Source organism: Dromiciops gliroides, chromosome 5 (assembly GCF_019393635.1).
Source record: "Dromiciops gliroides isolate mDroGli1 chromosome 5, mDroGli1.pri, whole genome shotgun sequence".
In the NCBI taxonomy this organism is placed as follows: Eukaryota; Metazoa; Chordata; class Mammalia; order Microbiotheria; family Microbiotheriidae; genus Dromiciops; species Dromiciops gliroides.
In genome coordinates, this window is record NC_057865.1 from 243,995,479 (window position 1) to 244,016,000 (window position 20,522).

General features: G+C 36.1%; 1 protein-coding gene across 2 annotated transcripts in view; it reads right to left on the minus strand.

The window, feature by feature from the left end:
* ZFC3H1 (zinc finger C3H1-type containing) overlaps nucleotides 1–20,522 on the minus strand; it is a 59,960-nt gene that overhangs the window by 22,282 nt on the left and 17,156 nt on the right. The window contains exons 4-18 of one of the 2 annotated variants that reach the window (XM_043965651.1): nucleotides 18,860–19,058; nucleotides 18,374–18,597; nucleotides 17,036–17,159; nucleotides 15,070–15,167; nucleotides 12,148–12,357; nucleotides 11,801–11,965; nucleotides 9,911–10,048; nucleotides 9,354–9,472; nucleotides 8,693–8,842; nucleotides 4,725–4,899; nucleotides 4,279–4,410; nucleotides 3,191–3,733; nucleotides 2,996–3,105; nucleotides 1,859–1,990; nucleotides 1,628–1,749 (exon numbers count right to left, since the gene is read on the minus strand). In XM_043965651.1, the coding sequence (XP_043821586.1) occupies nucleotides 1,628–1,749; nucleotides 1,859–1,990; nucleotides 2,996–3,105; nucleotides 3,191–3,733; nucleotides 4,279–4,410; nucleotides 4,725–4,899; nucleotides 8,693–8,842; nucleotides 9,354–9,472; nucleotides 9,911–10,048; nucleotides 11,801–11,965; nucleotides 12,148–12,357; nucleotides 15,070–15,167; nucleotides 17,036–17,159; nucleotides 18,374–18,597; nucleotides 18,860–19,058 (2,641 nt within the window). Of the gene's footprint in view, nucleotides 1–1,627; nucleotides 1,750–1,858; nucleotides 1,991–2,995; nucleotides 3,106–3,190; nucleotides 3,734–4,278; nucleotides 4,411–4,724; nucleotides 4,900–8,692; nucleotides 8,843–9,353; nucleotides 9,473–9,910; nucleotides 10,049–11,800; nucleotides 11,966–12,147; nucleotides 12,358–15,054; nucleotides 15,168–17,035; nucleotides 17,160–18,373; nucleotides 18,598–18,859; nucleotides 19,059–20,522 lie in introns of both variants that reach the window. The other variant, XM_043965650.1, reaches the window with a different exon arrangement.

Consider the following 20,522-nt stretch of genomic DNA (forward strand, 5'->3'; position numbering starts at 1 on the left):
TTTTGGGTTTGGGATTGTTTGGTTTTTTTTTTTGGTGAGGCAACTGGGGTTAAGTGACTTGCCCAGGGTCACACAGCTAGTAAGTGTTAAGTGTCTGAGGCCGGATTTGAATTCAGGTCCTCCTGACTCCAGGGCCGGTGCTCTATCCACTTCGCCACCTAGCTGCCCCAGCATTTTATATATAATCATTTCATTTGACCCTCACAATAACCCTGTGATGTGTGTATTACAGGCACTATCACCATCATTTTACAAATCAAGAAACTGAGGCTTAGCAAGCCCATTCAAAAAACTATGCTCCAAAGTATTAAGTGCCAGGGCTGATACCAAATCCAGAACTTCCTGATGCCAAGTGCAGCACTTTGCCATGACTTGCTGCTTTCACACTAACAATAATGACAGGCATTAGGATGTTTTTTCCCCTCAGAAAAGCTAACTCCTCAGCCTTCTTGCTGAAAAGAATTGAAACCACATGGAAAGTTTCATTTTCATAGAGAATCACACTTGTTTTTCAATTTAAAATAATCAAGCATCATTATTTTATGTGCTGAATGATCTCTATAGATAGTGTTGCATTCTGTCTTATGGAAGATACTAAATAAAATGAAAATGTCAATATTAAATTTAAATTCTGCATCTTTCCAAAACTAAAGAGCCTTACTTTAAACCCTATCTCTAGCACTTATTAGTAAGTTAAGTCTCATTTCCTAGGCCTCAGGTTCCTTCACAGTAAAGAATGAGAAACCTAAACTAGAAAACTACCACCACCATCTACTTCCCAACCAGCTCTCTAGTTAAGATCCTAAGCTCAAAAGCTGCATGTGCCTTTGTAGGTGGTTGGGGGGGGGGGGCGGTTGGTAAGGCAAAGAGTTTTTAAGCTATAGAATATGAATAGTTTCTCTGGACTTCATATTGGAAGCCAATTAAACAGCTAATCAGGAAGATCAGAAAAAGTCTAAACTTTCAAACTAAGTGAGATCAAATCAGCTAATTCAGCAATTTTAGCTGTGAAATGGATTCCAAATATAGAAAGGTTGAGGATTTTCAGGGGCATCAAAATAATAATATGCAACATAATCACTCCCACTCTCCAGACACAGTAGCATACTAAAACTTAAACTAAACCTAGCTTAACTACTGCCACACCAATGAAGTACATAAAAAGTGATTTCTGGGGGGCAGCTAGGTGGCGCAGTGGATAAAGCACTGTTCCTGGATTCAGGTGGACCTGAGTTCAAATCCAGCCTCAGACACCTGACACTTACTCGATATGTGACCTTGGCAAGTCACTTAACCCTCATTGCCCTGCCCCCCAAACCCCCCAAAAGTGATTTCTACTATAACCTTAATTAATATCTACTATAACCAGAGTCTTATGTTTAACATTTCTTTAAATGACAAAAAAGGAGCAGGGCCTTAAGTAACTGTTTCTTTCTACAGAGATTCGAATCCTTCAAAATATAACTATTACTATTTTAAAATAAGCTGTTATTTCTAAATCAAGAAAATCTACTGAATTCATTTAAGGAAAACCAGAACTGGAAGTTACATTTTTTAAATTGTCAGTTTCATATTTTCACTTGGAGAAGGGGGGAGGGGCTGGGGATGGGGAGTGACTGGTAAAAACCTGTTGCAATTGTAATTTCTTCTTCTGTGCTTTTCTCAGAACAACCAATCAAAGATAAATTGTAAGACAAAATGTCTTGGAACAGCTGTTTCCGGGTAAAAGTGCAATCTTGCATGTGTTGCCTATAAGTAAAATGACAACAGCACAAAAGAAATAATTATGTACCAAGTTAATTGACATCAAGACTATATCTTCAATTAAACAAAATGTTGATGACAGAACAGAACTTACCACTGGCAATCATCATCATTACATGTGCCTGTTAAATCAAAACGGCAGAAACACTGTTTCGGTTCAATCATATTACTGTATGATACTGAACTGAGGTAAAGTTTTTCCTTGGTTCGAAAAAAAGGACTAAATCTAACAAAGAAGAAAACAAATAAGTTAAAAAAAAACAATGTAGATAATAAAGTGATCTTTACTTTTTTTAAATTCTGCATCTTATTTTCAATAAAGCTTTGTTAAATGAAGGCTGATGTGACTTTGGAAAATATGGAAAAAAAGAAGCAATGCTGTACTCAAAAGAATGAAAATAAAAAATCAGAAGGAAAAACCTGAACACCAAGTGTTCACCTGAACTTTAATGGCTTTTCTAGAATTTCACTTTTATCAGGGATTTTACCAGACCTAAGAAATAACAGAAATGTAACCCAGCATTTTCCTGCCACCTGAACAAGAGACAGATCACCTGCAAACACCACTTCCACAAAGCCCTTTAAGTCTGTACTAACCCAAATAAAGAAGATGAATTTCAATGAAAACTACTACAGTAAAGGAAAAAACATAACTACAGTACAGGAAACTATTTCTTCAGCCAAAGTTCATGGGTGACAAAAAAGGATATTCCCCCTCTGGAAGCAAAGTACTACCTGAAATCTGTCCCAAGACTGATAAGCAATTGATTGCCTCTATTTTTTAAAATAATAATTTTTACATAATAGAAACTTGAGTAAAAGGAATGAAAGGTCTGCATTCAAATCCTGCTAATAACTACTGTTTATGTGAGTGACCCTGGACAAGTTACCTATGACCCTTGTGACTCAGTTTCATTATCTGTAAAATGAGGTACCAAAGAGGTCTCTAAAATCCTATCAAGCTCTAATGCCTGCGCTACCACCTTATCCTTAAGACTAGCAGAGTGAGAAACTAGATCCAGCCAAAACACCTTATTATGGATAGGTCCTCTAGTTTAAAAAAATTAAATTAAATTCATTTCCTAGGGACTTCAATCCTGCTTTCTATGATCCAGGAGTTAACTTAATTGTCTGACAGAAAACAAAAGTCTATTTTTATAACTGTTCCTGCTTTCAATAAAACCTGACATTATCAAGGACTGCAGAAGAGCCACAATGAATTCTCTTTTACCTGTAGGACTTAAAAACAAGAAGAGGGCTATGGTATGGTCCAAACGGAAGCGGTTTTCCTTCTGTCTGCTTGTTCTGTGATGTAACAATATCCACATCCACAGAGATTTCCTAAGAAACAAACCAAAAATGCTTCAAATGGCCAAAATCATTTTAGAAAGCACAACTTAACTTTCAAAAATAAGCCACAACCTACTTGACCACGCACAACTTTTTCTGAAATGATGGCAGTACTTTTTGCCATCAGCTCCATCAGGCTGTCTTCATTGGCATGCAATCTTTTCAATTCATCAATATTTAAACCAAGAAAGAGTTCTGGTTTCTCCACAGTGTTTTTACTAGGTTTGTTCATACACTCCTTATTGGGCGTATCTGTGTGCTTAAGGTTCGGTTTGGTGAAAGAACTGGATTCTCGGAAAGATCTCCTTCGTTCTCTGCTTGAAGTAGACAGAATTTCATCATCGACATCATTTTCTTCACTGTCTAGAGTCAGTTTGTCTTGGGTAAGATCATGAAGGGAAGGCTGAGGTAAAGAAAATTCAGGTTCTTCTTCCAAAATAGGGGCTGTATTTGACTGTTCTTTTGTTTTAAGAGCACGGGCTTCTTTTAGCTTTTGAATCTTTAGAGCATACTCATACTCTAGTTGCTGTAATCGTTTTTTTTCCAAAGCAATCATTTCCGCTGAATGCTTTTTCGGACTTGATGCAGGGGAACTGTCTAGTTTTATCATTTTGTTTGGCTAGAAAAAGAAAGCATACACTTTCACATTTTCTGTGATTTCAAGAACATTACAAAATGGTTGTCATTTACCTTTATTCAGCCCTTTCACTCAAATCTAAAACAGTTTTTGTAACCAAATTTTGAAGTTTCCAAGAAGCATGTACAATCACAAATCCATTAAATTAAACCCATACTCTCCCGTGCAAATAACAATAGCAGTTATATTTATATAGCAATTTAAGGTTTGCAAATCACTTTACATATATTAAGCTATTGTCCTCAAAACCAGTAGGGATGGTAGGGGTTATCATCACCATCCCTATTTTCCAGATAAGAAAACTGAAGCAGATACAAGTTAAATGACTGGACCTACAGTTAGTAAGGATCTGAGGCAAGATTGAAGCTAAGGTCTTCTTGATTCCAAGTACAGTAATTAGACATTATGATTCCTAATTGCCTCTAGGATTATAGACAAAAAGACTAAGCAAATTATTACAAACCTCCCACCCACAAAAAGACTGTATTTCCTTCTTCCAAAAGATAGTATTTCTGTAACCAACTTACTCCAAAGTAATCTTGTTCCAATTTACGTTTTCCTATTTCTTTACTAGCCACTGCTTTTGCTCGAGCAAGCTCTTCTCCATATTTTAGTGCCAATGCTTTCTTAACTGTTACTCGCTGCTGAACTCTGTGAATCTGTAAGTATAAGAAAACTTCTAAAAACCTATTAAAGAAATATGTACCTTTGAAGAAATATCCTCTTCAATTCAAGAAACTTTTACAAGTTGATTATAAGTGAAATTTTTTATGTAATGAAATGTAATATATGGATTCAATATACTTAGTGGCAATTTTTTCTTTCTAAAATGAAGACAAGTAAATTCTCTATGAATTTACACAGGTCAGGTTGTATAAAGCCATGAAAGGTCTCTGGACCTGGTGTTTTGCAGACTCAGGGCATAAAGCAAACGTGAAATTACAGGTGTTTTAAGCCCAAAATGCAGTATTACTTGTTCCTGAAGCTTTTTCAAAAATATCTTGTTAACACTAAGGATTTTTTCAGTTGCTTGAAGCTGTTCTGTAAGTTTCACAATCTTTGTTTCAGCATTCCTAACAGATTCTCTCTTCTTAGCCTCTTGCTGCAAGAGATTCTTTAACACAGACTCATCTTTCATCAGCAGAAGTCTAAATTGGGGGGAAAAAACAAAAACATCAGAATAACATCATTAGAAGAAGAGAATCTAAAGACTACATAGTACAAGTGATTTTATATAAATTGGTTAACCATCTAGGAATCAAAACAAAAAGAATGTATGTTTTACAGTCTCATACTTTACAAGGAAAATTTTAAGCCTTCAAATTGTAAGCCTTTTAAAAAAAATGTTGTAAATGACTAATAAGAGAAATGCAAATTAAAATAATTTTGAGGTTCTTCGTCACAGCCATCAGATTGATAAGGATAACCAAAAACTGAAAATGACAATTAAAGAGGCTAAGAGGACAAGCACAGTTGGTAGGCTGTGAAGTGGTGCAACTGAAAAGCAACTTGGAACTATACCCACAAAGTCATAAACTGTGCATACCTGTTTACCCAGCAATACCATTACTAGTAATACATTACCCTATCCCCTTCTTCCCCCAAGGGATCAAAAACAGAGGTAAGGACCCATATGGACAAAAGTATTTATAGCAGCACTTTTTGTTGTAGCAAATAACTTGTTTCCAGTTATTATTGCACCATGAGAAATCACAAAAGGGATGAATTCAGAGAAACCTGGGAGGGTAGAACTTATGAACAGATGCATTGTCAAGTAAATGGAATCATTATAACTACTGAAAATGACAACGTTGTATGGGGGGGGGGAATCTGACACATGACCTATGATCAACACAATGACCAACCACATTCCAAAAGAAAGATAAAGTGTGTGTGTCATGCCCCCCCCCCACACACACACTTTTGGACATAACTGTCATAAAACGTTTCTTTTGCTTGACTATACTTTTATTACAAGGGAGGGCTTTTATGGGGGGAGAGGGGGGTTGAAGGGGAGAAATTTAAAAAAGAGAGGTAGTAGTAAATGATACAAGAAAAAAAATCAAGGAAACATTTTAAAACTTCAGAAGTAAGCAGAAATTCAGAAGTGGACAGAGAAAAGAAAGGCAATACTGGTAATAGCATATTGAATTTAATAGCCATTTTTTAAAAGCTGCTTAATAGACTACTCAATGATTTCCCATACAATTCTCATTTTCTGGCTTCTTTTGTACTCAGACATTCATGTTCTCCATTTGCAGCTACTGTCTTGCCTGGTTTCAACTCCACAGAACAAGATGCCTCTCCCAGGAAAGCTCATCCTTTCTAAATTCATCACCAGGCTGCTCATCTCAAGCCTTGATTGACATCACTTCCCTCAGCTTCCTCTCCCCTCTGACTGGATGGCAGTGCTCCAACTCCTCCAAATATCTTCCTTTACAGAGGGCAGAAACTGGACTCAGTTCACTTCACTTTGCATCTGCTGCCCTGCCTGGTTTCAACTCCACTGAACTAGATAGAGGCCCACTGACAGGCACACCCTAGTGTGCTACCCCACCTCCTGTGCCTGCCTCCTTTTTTATGTCATCTCTCCTCCTTGAAATTGTAAACTCTTGGAGGGCAGGGACTTTCATTTTATTAACTGTATCCTCAGTGGGCACTTAATAAATGTTTACTGGATTGGATATGTTAATAATTTTTTAGTTCATAATAAAAAAAAAACTTAAAGCCCATTTGAATTAAGGATTCAAGTCTTTTAAAAATAAAGATGCAGTATGTCTTGTAGCATACCCAAAACAATATATGCAAATAAAGATTTAATAGAACAGGAATACAAATGTTAGCAACCATATTTAATTAACTACTACAAATACCTAATTTAATCCATAACCCCCTAGTCCCCCCAAAAGGCAAATACTGCCTACAAATTATTTTAGCACCTTTAGCATCTACATATATACCATCATTTCGAACAGGGGCATTAAATTTCTACCTTAGGCTAACTGGTGGTCATAAACATCACAAATTATCCTTGGAAACTGAAGACACACTGAGAGTATTCAATTTTGAGAAAATATATGTGATACTAAAACTTCAGTATTTCACTTAAAGGGAAAAGTTCATTTTACTAAATCTAATACACAATACTTGCAATATAAAATACTACAAGTGGAAGGAATCTTTCATTAGTTACAGAAATCATTCTGCTATCAATCTCCTTAATAATTAACTTTAAGTGTTTAAGAATTGGACAATTTAATTATTGTTATGACCTTTTTACCTTTGGTAGTTGAAGTTATTAATTTCATCACTTTAAAGTATTAAACTCAAGTGTAGGTTTCTGACATCTACTAAAGAAAGCTAGAAAATGGCTTGCACTTTCTCACTGGAGTCCCTTGTTCCAATGTCACTAATGGTATAAACCCAAACAAGAGCAGTTAAAGTGAATGAAAACTACAACTCTTATCTTGACAGAGAGTACAGACAGTTCTCCCTTTATGTAAGTGGAGCATTCCACAGACCTCTACATAAAGTGATTTTTACATAACGCAAATCTGCAGACATGGGAAAGGGAGGGAGGCAGAAAGAGGGCCATGCTCCCATGGAGGGAGGGAAATGGTGCATAGTTCAGGGATGTGTGGAGCTGGGGACAGAGAATTGAGACCAGGAACAGGAGAACTGGAGGCCGGGGCTAGACACACAGTACCAGAGTACAGATGGACAGACTTGCTGGCCAGGCAGACAGACAGATGAGTGGAACAGGACAAAGGTCTTCCATCTTGGAGGTTCTAAGCCAATCCTCCTTTCCCTCAGTGTTTCAGGATCAGTTCTGCTTTCACTTGGAGGGTTTTTTTTTCAGGGTTGGGTTTGTTTGGGGGTCTTGGGGGGGAAGGAGTGGGTGCCTCAGGACAGAGAGAGAACAAAGTACTCTACCATTAGATTTTTTTTTGGGGGGGGGATGCAGATTTCTTTTAGAATTCTTTATATGTAAAGTCAGATTTATGTAATGCAAATTTACATAAAGCAAGAACTGTCTGTAATTAGTTTATTTCAGAGTTTGATGTTAAACTAAGCAAAATTAAATAAAGTTACCACAAAACAATAAAACTTCTGAATATTTCTAAACAACATTATAGCATTTTTGTATCTGAACAAGTGTTACCCTTCAAAGCAGTCACCTTCTCAGGCTGTACTTACTTCAAATGACAGTTTTGAAATTCTTTGGAAATTACCATGACAATTTCCACAGCCACTTGAAAAACATAGTCCCCGCTTTGCCATAATTCCTTACTAACCAGAAATCCACTCACATAATTTAAGGAACTTGCCCCTAAGAAGTTCTGGCTCTTTCCAAAAATCAAAAAACAAAAGATGTGCAAAGATTGATGGGGGGGGGGGGGGGAGAGAAAGAGCCCAGTGACTGAAGATAACTACAAAGAAAGGGAAGTTCAAAAGATGCTTTCCAAACTGGGAACATCATGTAGTCTTGTAAAGTGACTGCTTTTAAGGAGAACTCTCATTTCAGTACATCATTTCGTATGTAGTAGTTCTTTCAATTACATCGAAAATTGTTATAGAAGATCTCAATCATTTTGAGTTTCAACATATCAAAAGAGAGGCACAGTAAAAGTGAATAAAGACCTGGCCTTGGAATATGAAAGACCTGGTTCAAGCTAGTTATGTGACTATCAGCAAATCATTTAATTTCTCAGTGCCTTAGGCAAGTCTCTAAAACTAAATTTCAGAGCAAGTGCTAATTTGCATTTGTAGAAGGATTTTCCTTATAGGAAGTTCCTTATACTGATGAAGTCACAGGCCCATGTTAAAAAAAGATAAGCCCTGCCAGTGAAACAGAATACCAATGCAATTAACCACAAAAGAAAACCTCCCTAGCTCCCCCCAAACTATTCCTATTATTGGTTGAGATGATAAAACACTTACTTGTGTTTCTTAAGTTTTGCTTCTGCATCTGTCACCTGCTTAGTAACCATTGCTATTCTGCCGACCCCATCAATTTCACCATCCGAGTTGGCAGGAGAGGATGAGCTTATCTTCAGCTGATCTGATTTTATTAAACGCTGTTTCTCTCGACTAAGACCAAAGTAAAAAAATAAAAGAGTACGTCATTACTCTAACAATCAAAACTAGAAGGTGGGGGAAGATGGAGTAAATAAAAACTTTAAAGCAATTTAAATTTGTAAAAACTCAGAGCATATGTACTAAACAATAAACTAAGAACATTACTAATAAACAATAAACCCTGATTTGAATAACTTGAGGCAGCCTTCCCCGTACCTGGCGATCAAGCAAAGAAGCAAGTATTTTTAAGCACCTGTTGCAGGGGAATTCAAAATATTACTCACTCCTTATTTTTTGTTCTATAATGTTTTCTGATGGGGTTAAAAAAAAAACAAAACCCTATTCACTTCAATATATGATCATCTGGCTCCCCCTCCTGGGTGATGGGTATAAATAACATTTAACCTACCTGGGTGGAAGAGAAAAATCTTCCTCAGTCATGTTCCTCACAAGCTTCCACACTTCAAGTAGACTTTTAAAATAGTCAATATTTTTTAAAATTAACTATGACAATGCTACTCACCTGGCAATCTCTTCTTTTAATAATCTATATTCAATCTTCTTGTCTTCTGGTAAAGCTTCAGGTGTTCTCATAGGATCATTTTCCTTTTCAGATTTTGGTGGTGCTTTTGGTTTTGAAGCCTATGAGAAACCATTTGAAGTCAAGTTCCACATATTCCAACAATAAAGACAACAGAAACAGATGGATAAAAGTAGGCACAGTAACATACTTTCTAAATAAGACTATATTAAGAAAACAATGAGGCCATTTGCTATTTTTTAACATGTAATCAACTATAAATATGATCTCAACTCTGTCTTTCCTTTGAGTTTCTCACAATGCAAACATTTAACATCTCCAAGTTTTTTTTAATTTTAATTTAATTTAATTTTTTTAGTGGGGTAATTGGGGTCAAGCCCAGGGTTCACACAGCTAGTAAGTGTTAAGTGTCTGAGGACCATCTCCAAGTTTTAATCCATTAGAAACATGTCTTAAGATACGTTTCACAGGGAAAAAACATTGTTCTCTAAAGGGACAAACAGATCGCCTTTTCTTCTTCTTTCTACTGTCCCACTTACCTCTGCAGTCCGTCTTGCTTCTTTAATCATGGATTCCAACCCTCCAAAGACACTATTTGTTGAATTGGAGGGTTCCCCATCAGATTCACTATCGTCAGAGTCATTTAGCGTTACCACCACCGATTTATGTTTAGGAAGCTGTAAATATAATAACATTTGTCACTGATAACAGATGTTTCATCTCTAAAGGATAGACACACACTCAATAATAATAAGTTATAAAAGACCTTAGAAGTCACACAGCTCAAACTCACACTTGAAGCACTCATCTCTTTTATAAAATTTCTAATAGTCACCCAGCTTCAGCTTTATGACTCTCAGTGACAGAGAACTCAGTACTTCACAAGGCAAACCATTCTATTTTGGGGTAGCTCTCCTTGTTAGATGAAATACACCCCCTATAACTAACTTCTCTACCCACTCATCTTACTTTTTAGCCCTTCAGGCCCTATTCCAACCTGTCCTGATTATATTCCCTAAAAACCTCCCCATTCAATTATGGATTTATCCAACTCCTATTGTCATATATTATCTATCACCAAAACATTATTAACCCGTTTTAAACAAAATTACAATCCCTACAAAAATAGCAACTATTCCCTAAAGTTTCAAGGATTTACATATTAATCAAAACTATTATCTTTTGCTATGCTGTAAGAATAATCTCAAGTTCTTTTGTAGTTCAAGCCACAACCAAACTGCACTATACCTTTCAAGTTTCTGCTGGAAAAGACATGAATACTCTTTTATATATGGTTGATAGCTCACAGGTCCTATTACAGAATCAAAAACTGAATCCAAAATTCCTCTTATTCCTATTCAAAGCCTCCCAAAAAGTATTCAAGTGATATCATTTCTACAAAGTGCCAAATACAATAGCCAGAGAGAGCCAGAAATAAGTAATGCAGGTATTCTGATTTTACAGATAAGGAAAGTAGAATGATTTCACCCTAGTTCTCTTAACTCTAAGCCAGGTGGCTCTACTATACTCCACTTTACTCAATTTAAACTGTTAATTATATTCTACCTTTACACCTGGAGGCCGATTATCTTTAAATTATCTTTTATTTAGGAAGCCTCATGAAATGGACAGACTCAAGACTCAGGAAAGCCTGGGATTGGACCCTAATGCTATTACTTGCTGGGTAACCATATGGTCAAGCTACTTTTCCTTCCCTAAGCCTGTTCCTCCAAGGTTATCAAATGAGAATAATAGTACTTCAAGTACCTAACTCACAGTGGTATGGTAAGTATAAAGCTAGATAACAAATATGTAAAGTGCTTTATGTAAGTTTTAAAACACTACATAAACATCAGCAAACATTCTTATTTTTCTTCTAAAAAACCTCTTCTAAGATAACTAGGATCCATGCACAAATGATTTATTTGAGGGAAAAAGTCTGTTTCACATGGAAGAACCACAATAAATCATATAAAGTTAAACTTTACAAGGAGTCAAACAAACCAACTTAAAGTCTCTTTGAATCATCTAGGCTGTATGTGTCACTTAGAAGAGAAAATAGGGAAGAGGAATAAATATGAAGCATCATTATTCATTTTATTTCTCCCAACCTGAAAACCCAAGCTGACCTTATCTAGTGGTCTACAAGTCACTACAAGCTCATAATGTCATTTTGTACGGTTAGATAACAGACAAAATTCTACCAACCTATTATTTATTATTCAGTAAAGTATTTCCAAAACAATGTTTCTAAACAGCTGAACAGAAAGCACATTACTACCATATTTACTACCAATCTTAACCTTAAGAAGTTGGCTAGCTTCGTGAAACAAGCAGCAAAATTTTGCCATTTTTGGTATTCCAGAAAAGATCTCTATACATACTTTGGTAGGTCATTTTATTTTTAAAAAGATTAAGCTACTTTTTACCGATATCACTGTACGTGGAAGACGAGGGCCTCTGTGAAACTTGGGATTCTGTATTCTAGGCTGAGATACAGTATTAATACTGACTATTGAAAGATTGCTTCTTGGCACAGGCTGAGAATTGTTGGGAACTGGAGGAGAAGGTGGGCCACTATTACTGGATGTTTCCTAAATAAGGAAATAAAATACATATTGTTATTTTTAAGTAGAAAATCATTGGTAATATTTAAATATATCTACATTGTTATCAGTATTAGGCTCATAAGTCAACTCCAAATAAAGGGCTAAATGAGAACAAAGTGCTAACTTAGCTCAATAATGCCACCTAGAGGTTCAGAACCCAAAATTACCTCGGATTTAAAGGCTCTTTTATTAGCTAGAGATTTAAGTAACTCCTCCCGAAGCAGCATTTCTTCTTCCTCTTCTTCATCTGCAAAAGGTGGTTTAGGAGGCTGCTCGGGGTCTTCTGGAGGAAGGGGTGGGAGAGGGGGCAAAGGAGGAGGAAGCTCAAGAGAAACACAAATACTCTCAACGTAAGGCTGGTTCAAAGGTGGCATAGCCTAAAGATGTTGAAAAAAGAAAAGGATTAGTAAATAACAAATATAACAAACATTAGAAAGAAGTTTCAATGGAAAAAAATCTTCAGATTGTTATTCCAGGTGTGATTGGGGTGAACAGAGATTCTCCCTCCAGCTACAATATGGGAGCACTTCACAAAAAGCCTTTACTCACTCACCAGAGGTTAGGAGGGAGGGCCACTGAGGAATACATTTAGGAAAGGAAGGAAAATAGATGTTCATTCTAGGGAATCTCTGGAGGGGCCTGGCTTCCCTGGTTACACACTGTATTTGTTTGATGGCATTCACCAGGATCTGTATAAACTCTAATTTTATTTAATTGAAACAGTTATGAAAAGGGAACTTCCCTTTGGTTTGTCTTAAAAGGACTCGGCAGCTTCAAAAGCTCTTCCATGAAGCCTCGCCTGATCCCCTCCTCCCCACTGGTGCTTTCTCCCCACGGATCATTACCCTGCATTTATTTATCTACATACATATTACACTCCCAAAAGAACACAAGCTCTTTGAGAGCAAAGGCCGTTTTGTTTCTGCCTTTGCATCCCCAGCACTTAGCACAATAAGTGGTTAACAAATGTTTGCTAAATTAATCAATTATTATCCAAATCAATCAACTGCCATATGTAAGAGTAGGAAGCAAGTTCAAAGATCTGGTCCTAAACTAAGGGCATTTAGGAAAGATCAACTTTTAAAAAGACAATATATACCTTATGTTTACAGACAAGGGTAGGTGACGTTGGGGTGTTTGTTCCTTCCTCCTTCTGGGTGGCTGTACATTATACTGTCCTACACAGTTGCTCTTTTCTCATTCTATTATATAATGGTGATAGTCTTGCATTACAATTTTTAAATAGATACTAAGATAAAATTAACCAAAAGGGGCTTGACTTTCCTTGTGTCACAGTCCAAAACATGACCCATTTCAGAAAACAGAACTTGACCCTTAAAAACAAGAATTTAACACATATGAAAACAAGACTGCTCACAGTTCTCTGTGCTGAGATGCCATGGTAGAAATCAGATAAAAATCGGGGGGAAAAGTAAGGCAAAAATTTGTACTGTCTGAGATGAGCAAAATTCAATAAAAACTTGGCACGATTACTCATGTCTTAATTTTTAAAATGTATTCAGGAACCAGAAAAATTAACTGTAAAAATCCTGAAAACAGAAGTTAGAACTTCACTTGCTTTTCCTATGGAAATTACTAAATATTAGAATTGCTTCCAGTGACAAACTTCTGAGGAAAACACAATTATGAAACCAAAACTAACAAAATCGAATCTATAAAGGAAACTGGCAACTGAGTCAAAATATGTTCATCAATCATTTCTGACAGAAGTCTGATACTAAGATACATAGGGAAAAAACAGACACACAGACCAAAAGCTGTTTCCTAATAGGTAAGTGATCAAAGGCTATAAACTATACACCCAAATTGCAAATGATTAACTACTGTGGGAATGATAGCTCCTAATCACTAATAAGTGAACTGAAAATTGAAACCCTGAGATTTAACCTCACACCTAGCAAACTGACAAAGACAAAAGATGGAAATACTCAATGCTGGGGTGAATGGCTGCAGGACAACATACAAACTAATATACTCTGGTGGGATTGTGAACTAGTCCAACCTATAATTATACTAAAAAAGTGACCCTTTGACCTTCCTCCCTGCTGAATACATACCACAAATCAGGGGTCAAAGACAAAAAAGAAAGATCCCCTACATGCCAAAATATTGACATTTGCTACTCTGTGGAAGAAAAGAACTAGAAACAAAGTAGATGCCCATCAAGTGGGGAAGGATGGATAAAAACAGATCATGGTATATGAATACAATGGAATAGTATTGTGCCAGAAGGAAAAATGAATATAAATTCAGAAGCCTGGGGAGACTTATACAAACTGATGTAGAATGAAGTAAGCTGAACCACAATGATTCCAGTGAAATAATGTTGTATAATTAGAAAGACCAAACTTGGTCCCAGAGAAGAAAAGGCAAAAATGAACTTTTTTTTTTTTTAAAAAGGTGGAAGACTAAAAGAGTGGAATGTAACACAATGGACACAAATCATGTGTTGGTTGATATCAATGAACTACTTGGTTTTGAAAAATATTTATTACATTAACTCACTGGGCAGGGGAGACATATATTAGGACATGAATAGGGATGGTAAAAACAAAGACTAGCAAAATTTTTTCCCTAAAAAAGAAGATATAAGTAAATAAAATTGTAGTTCACGATCCCAATGCTTTTTGGAAACATCCTGTAATACTATAATCAATTTTATGTAACAAGTACAAGTAAACATTCAGATAATCTGAAATTCTGACTCAGTTCTGGAACAATTTTATTAAAACAACTATTTGTTCAGACTGATCTCAAAAACAATCACTATTACCTTAGCACAAACCAGCTTAACTGCAAAGAGATGTCCAAAAGTATATAAAAACATGCTAGAAAGAACCCAGAATAGGCTTAAAAAGTAACTGAGAATGGCATAGATATATCTGCCTAGTCATATTCAAGAATACAAAATAAATACTGCCTCTTTTCAGTAATTGCATTTTAAACTTTCATCTATTGTTATAAAATAGCATTTTCAATTGCTTGTTCATACTTTTCCACACAAATGAAAATCTTTTGACAGAAAAGATAAAAAGGAATGAGGTAAAACGTACCAAAAGATGACTTACTGAAACCTGAGGTGGCGGAGGCAAAGACATAGGTGGTAACGGAGGAAAATATCCCAATGAACACTCAGGGAAGAAAAGAGGCTGTACTGGAGAAGCAGCTATAATCAAACATATTCAGTTTTTGTTAACAAAAAAAATTCTAACAGAAAATAATGTTAAGATGTTTTAACTTAAAAGACCAACTAAAGCATCAATTCAGATTTTATCAAAGCAAGATGCCCTTATAAACCTTCATCTCTTACAATCAATCTTACAAGCTTTCCCAAATAGCAGAGGGCTGACACTGTGGCAGTCTGACAGACACTAGGATGGTCTCCCTTTTCTTCTCTCTGCCCTGCCAAAGACATTAAAGTCCCTCCCTCTTTCTAGGATCAACTAAAAATCTGCCTCCCACTGAAACCCTGAGATCTCCTCCCTCCCTCTTTGCAAGGTGAGAGTGATAGCTCCCCTCTAAAACTTCTCACATCACTTTACCTGGACCAGGCCATGGCATTTCCCTCACTTGTACTTGGACCACAATGCAAACACTGTTAGAGCTAGAAGGAATCTGAAGAATCCTATCCTACTTGCTCATTTCTTCCTGCTGTCCAAGTTTTGGCAATTTGCCAGCAATCTTTTTTATATTAGATATTCCCCCTATTTTCACTGCTAATTAGTACATCCTGTAGCAGATGATAAAGGAAAGACTTAGTGGATTTGATTTTTTTTAAATGACATGTTTTGTGTTGTTTTCTATTCCTTATCACATTTCCCATTATTTTCCTTCCTCTTTATGCATTTTGTTTAATAAACCAATGTTCCCCCTCTCCTTTTTCATCCTAGCACCATCAAGCCAAAAGTTAAGCTCCAAATAAGGCCCAGGGAGGAAAAGTAATTTGGCTAAGATAGCCATAAAGGCAGCATCCATAGTCAGTATCTGAGCCCAGGTTCTGGCTCCAAATCTAGTCTTCTTTCCACTAAGTTATTTCTACCCGTCATTCCCCCATTTGACTTGAATTCTTGAGGGTAAGATTTGTGTTGCTTATATCCATCTCTCTCTCTAGCATTCATTGTAGGCTCTCAAAAAAAAAAAGCTGAATGAATGCTTCAGCTCTCTACACAGCTCCATGTTAAAGGGGTAATTAATGAAGATAGCAGTGCCAAAATAGTCTTTTTAACCTTTTTTTTAACTTAAAAGACCAAAAATACCATCTTGAATCTACCAAAAAGAGAGATGCCACAGAAAATCAACAGTATTCTAGCAAACACGGGCCTCCCTTCACCATACCAAAAGAAGCCAAGGAATGAAATGGAGTTAGTTTGGCCTAAAGGGAAGGACCCCAGAATAGAATCTTCAAGACCTAACTTCTAGCTATGTGACCTTGGGCAATCACACAGTTTAGTAAGGCTCCAAGTTAGAGTTTCCACATCTATCTTCAAGATGCAGAAATCTCACAGGATTCAAAAATGAAAGTAGGAAAAACTTTGAAACAATCACATAGATGTCTATTCTATTGGCTTTGGACTTAGAAAAAAACACTGCCTTCTCTTGATGAGCTAAAGTAGAAAGTACTTGAAATGTACAGTAATTGCTACATGGAATTTTGCAAAACAGACCTAAATCAAAATGAGAATTAAAAACTAAAATGAACTTTTCATGCATCTCTCCTAGGATATGCCTCTAAAGAGCAATCCAACTGTCTGGCACAATCTTTGGATTTCTTTGTGAGAGGTTTCTTAAATCTGGCACAAAATAAAAGACCCAAGTAAAAGTAGAAGCTATTAAATATTAGGACAACTTTTAAAAACATTTGTTGCTTTCAAGTAAAAGATGTCTTTAGAAAGCACTGAAAGTCCTACTGGCTAAACTAATGCACTGAAGACTGATTTTAAACAACATCACATTTCTTTCCAAAATTTCTGGCTAAATAAAAACTTTGTTTTGTACTTCAAAGGTGCAAGAAATCAATTTAAAAGCTATCTTTACCTGGAGAGTTAGTTTCACTATCTGTATCCATTGCGACTTCTTCATAATTGTCATACTGATAGATGCCTCCAGCACTATCAATAGGCTGCTTATCTAAAGATCGCCTCAGGTCTGTATCTGAAGACTAAACACACAAGAGAAAGTTTTGCTCAATTTACAACACATTTAAAATGCCTTTGCCTTCTTAGGAAAAATATATCTATGTAGTTCTACTAACAGAAGTGAAATAGCTACAAATATTTAGGGAGAAGCAATAAGTAAGACTAGAGAACATCAGACATGCATTTCTTCCCTAATTTAAAGAGAATCCATTTTAAAAAGGATATTGCAGATTACATTTTGAAATGCATGATCAGTAAGAACATTAAAGTCAGAACATAGATCTAAAGCTTAAAATTACTGAGACAACTTAGTCTCATTTTACTGATTCAGTGACTTGCCCAAGGTCACAAACATAATAAGTATCAGAGCCAGGATCTGAAGCCAGGTTGGCTGACACTACAGCCAGGACTCTCAGCAAATTCTCCAAAGTTTTCAAAAATCACTGATTAATTTGCACATTTCTTTATAATGAGATGACCAGTATATGATTCAGATCTTCATCTTTGTGTACTCAATCAGAAACTAAAAAAGAAACTTAGCAGTTTATCTCTTCCCTAAATGCTAAATTTTGAAAATTAACCTTAAGCTAATAAAACTTCACCAATTATAATTCGTCAGGAATAAAATATATTAGTGAAGACTGAATTGTGTATACATATGTACACACACACATATATCAATACTTTAAAAAGAACACTTATTGGTTTTAAATCTGTGTTTTTAGTAATAGCATTTTGTCAACATTTCATGGGAAATTTATTTTCCTTAAGACACCAACCAAAATTTAGTAACAAGTTTTTCATCAGCTTTCATTAAATTTGGGTAGGAACTCAGTATATATACATGTGTATACACAAACACTGAGACATAAATCTAAAAGAGTACAACTGAGAAGACAAAACTCACTGCAATAGAAATATCCCACATATGCATGCCTTCCAAGGCTGATCTCTGGCTGAACTAAAAAAAGTAGAGCCTCCTTATGTAAATTCTAATCCAACATTACTAACACTTCTTTTTTGTTTTCTCTTAACCCATCCTAATCTTTAGTCCTTCTTGAAAAGGCTTCATCTCTCCTTTTCCCTGCAGTCTAGCAAATGCAATGTGTTGTTAATACTGCTAGCCTATACCCGCAAATGCAGGACACTAGTAGTAGGCACGTTAAAGGGTTAGTAGTGGTCTTCTGTTCTTGAGAAGGCCTGAAACCCTCTTTTGCCAAGATTGATCATGCCTTACTTTGCTTCTTGATCTCCTCTTTCCCCCTACTAGCTTCATGAACCGATTGTATTGCTCTTCTTGATTCGAGAGATCTCGGATCTTCCGGATTTCCTCTTCTCTTTTTCTTCTTTCCTCTTCTTCAGCCTGTTTCCTCTGATCCTCCTCTTTCTGTCTTTCTTGTTCTTTTTGCTGTTGTAGTTTTTTCCATGCCTTTGTTTGCTGTTTTCTCAAGGCTTGTTTAGCTTTAATGGAGAAAATTATTTTTAAATTATTTTTGATTGAATAATATTTTAAGTACTCCTATATATAGAAATGAATTTTATTTAGGAGCATTTCAGAGGAAGTTTCCCCAAAAAGCAATCAATAATGGGCTACCAACATTACTTCCACTTCAGTGCCCTTTTAAATACTCAACTTTTTAGAAGGTATAACCACCGTGTAACCCTCCTTGTGACCCAGTGAGACTGTCACATTTTCTATAAACTGACATAAAAATAAAATCACCTGTAGTGCTAACTTTTTTGGCCGAGTGGGTTTTTGTGCTGGTTTTAATTTTTTGCTGAATAGTTTTCGTCTTTGTCAACTTCTCTTTACTTTCCTTCATCACCTGCTGTTCTTTCTGTTGCCATTTTTTACTAGCTGACTGAAGAGCCAGCAGGCGAAGCTGCAACTCAGAGAGCTCCTCTTCATCTTCACCAAGTTTCTTTAAAAACAAGATACAGTTTTAAAATTTCTTTTAACATTTCAAAATGTTACTGCCACCATCCCCTCCCCAAAATGTACACCCCCCCTCCAAAAAAAAAAGCTTCTTTCAAAGAAATGAAATTTTTCTAAAATTTCCAACTTACTGGTCTATTTTGAAGCAACATTAAATACAAATGCCAAACAATCTGCTATTTCAGAATATTTTGTATGTATGATATAAATTTAATAACATTTAATTATCATAATAGAAAAACTGGAAAATTAAAATACATAAAATAGAATATTTCACCTTGATTCAGGCTTTTTATAAATTCAAACAAAAAGTAGAAAAAAAGGAGAAAGGGAGAACACAGTCAAGAACCCCCAATCCAAGTGGGAATAAAAAAAAAAATGCTGAAGAAAATAAGTGAGAACAAAATTTTATTCTGCCTTCCCAAATGGGCCAAAACATAACTGTATCAGATGGGAGTATCAGTTAAGTATCAGCGGAGAGAAACAGTTAAGTCAAGACATTTACTAAGCACCTACTTATGTGCCAGGTACTGCATTAAATGCTGGAAGTACAAAGAAAGGGTTTAAAAAAAAAAGTCCCTGGCTCTCAAGGAGCTCACAGACTAATGTAGGAGATCATCATCTATGTGGACATGAGACAAACAGGATAAACTGGAGATTTAGGTATTCAAAGGAAGGCAATAGCAATAACAGAGATCAACAAAGAACTCTTGCAAAAAGTAACATTTTAACTGGCACCAGAAGAAAGTCAGGAGAGATGAGATAAGGAAAGAATTCCAGACATAGGGACTTGCCAGTGAAAATGCTCAGTCAGCGATCAGAGTACATGTTAAGGAATAACAAGGAGACTAGTATCACATGAAGAGGAATAAGGCATAAAAAGACTGGAAAAGTATCTAGAAGATACCAATAAAGAAGGAGGTAAAGATAAAGAAAAGGTACAAGAGCCTCCTAAAAGGACCCCTTGGTCCCAAGTCTTCAGCTACTACTCTACCACAATTATTGTCACTCTTCAAGTGTAGGCAGCTCTCAAAGAGCTAAGGGAAGTCAGATGTCCCCATTCATGTCACGGCTGTCACTGTCCTCTGCAAGACTGATAAGAACATATGTCCCAGCTGGCAGCTCTGAAGGAAGCAGAAAAGTGATAAAGAAGGAAATTCACCGGTAACCCTACAAAATCACCTATCCTAGCAAAATATTTAGATTCCACATCACCTTACAAGCCTCATTAGTAGTCCAAATAGAGAAGCAGCACTGTAATAAGAGTACTGGTCTCTGACAGAGCTGGGTTCGGTCTAAACTTAATAAATAGAGCCAAATATGACTTGGGCAAATCGCTTAACCACCTTCAGTGCCCAGGCAGCTTAGACTAAATTTGAAGAGCAAGTGACATTGTAGCTATTTCCTCAAAAGAAATTCCCTACAAAGAAAAACTCAAATGTAGTTGTTT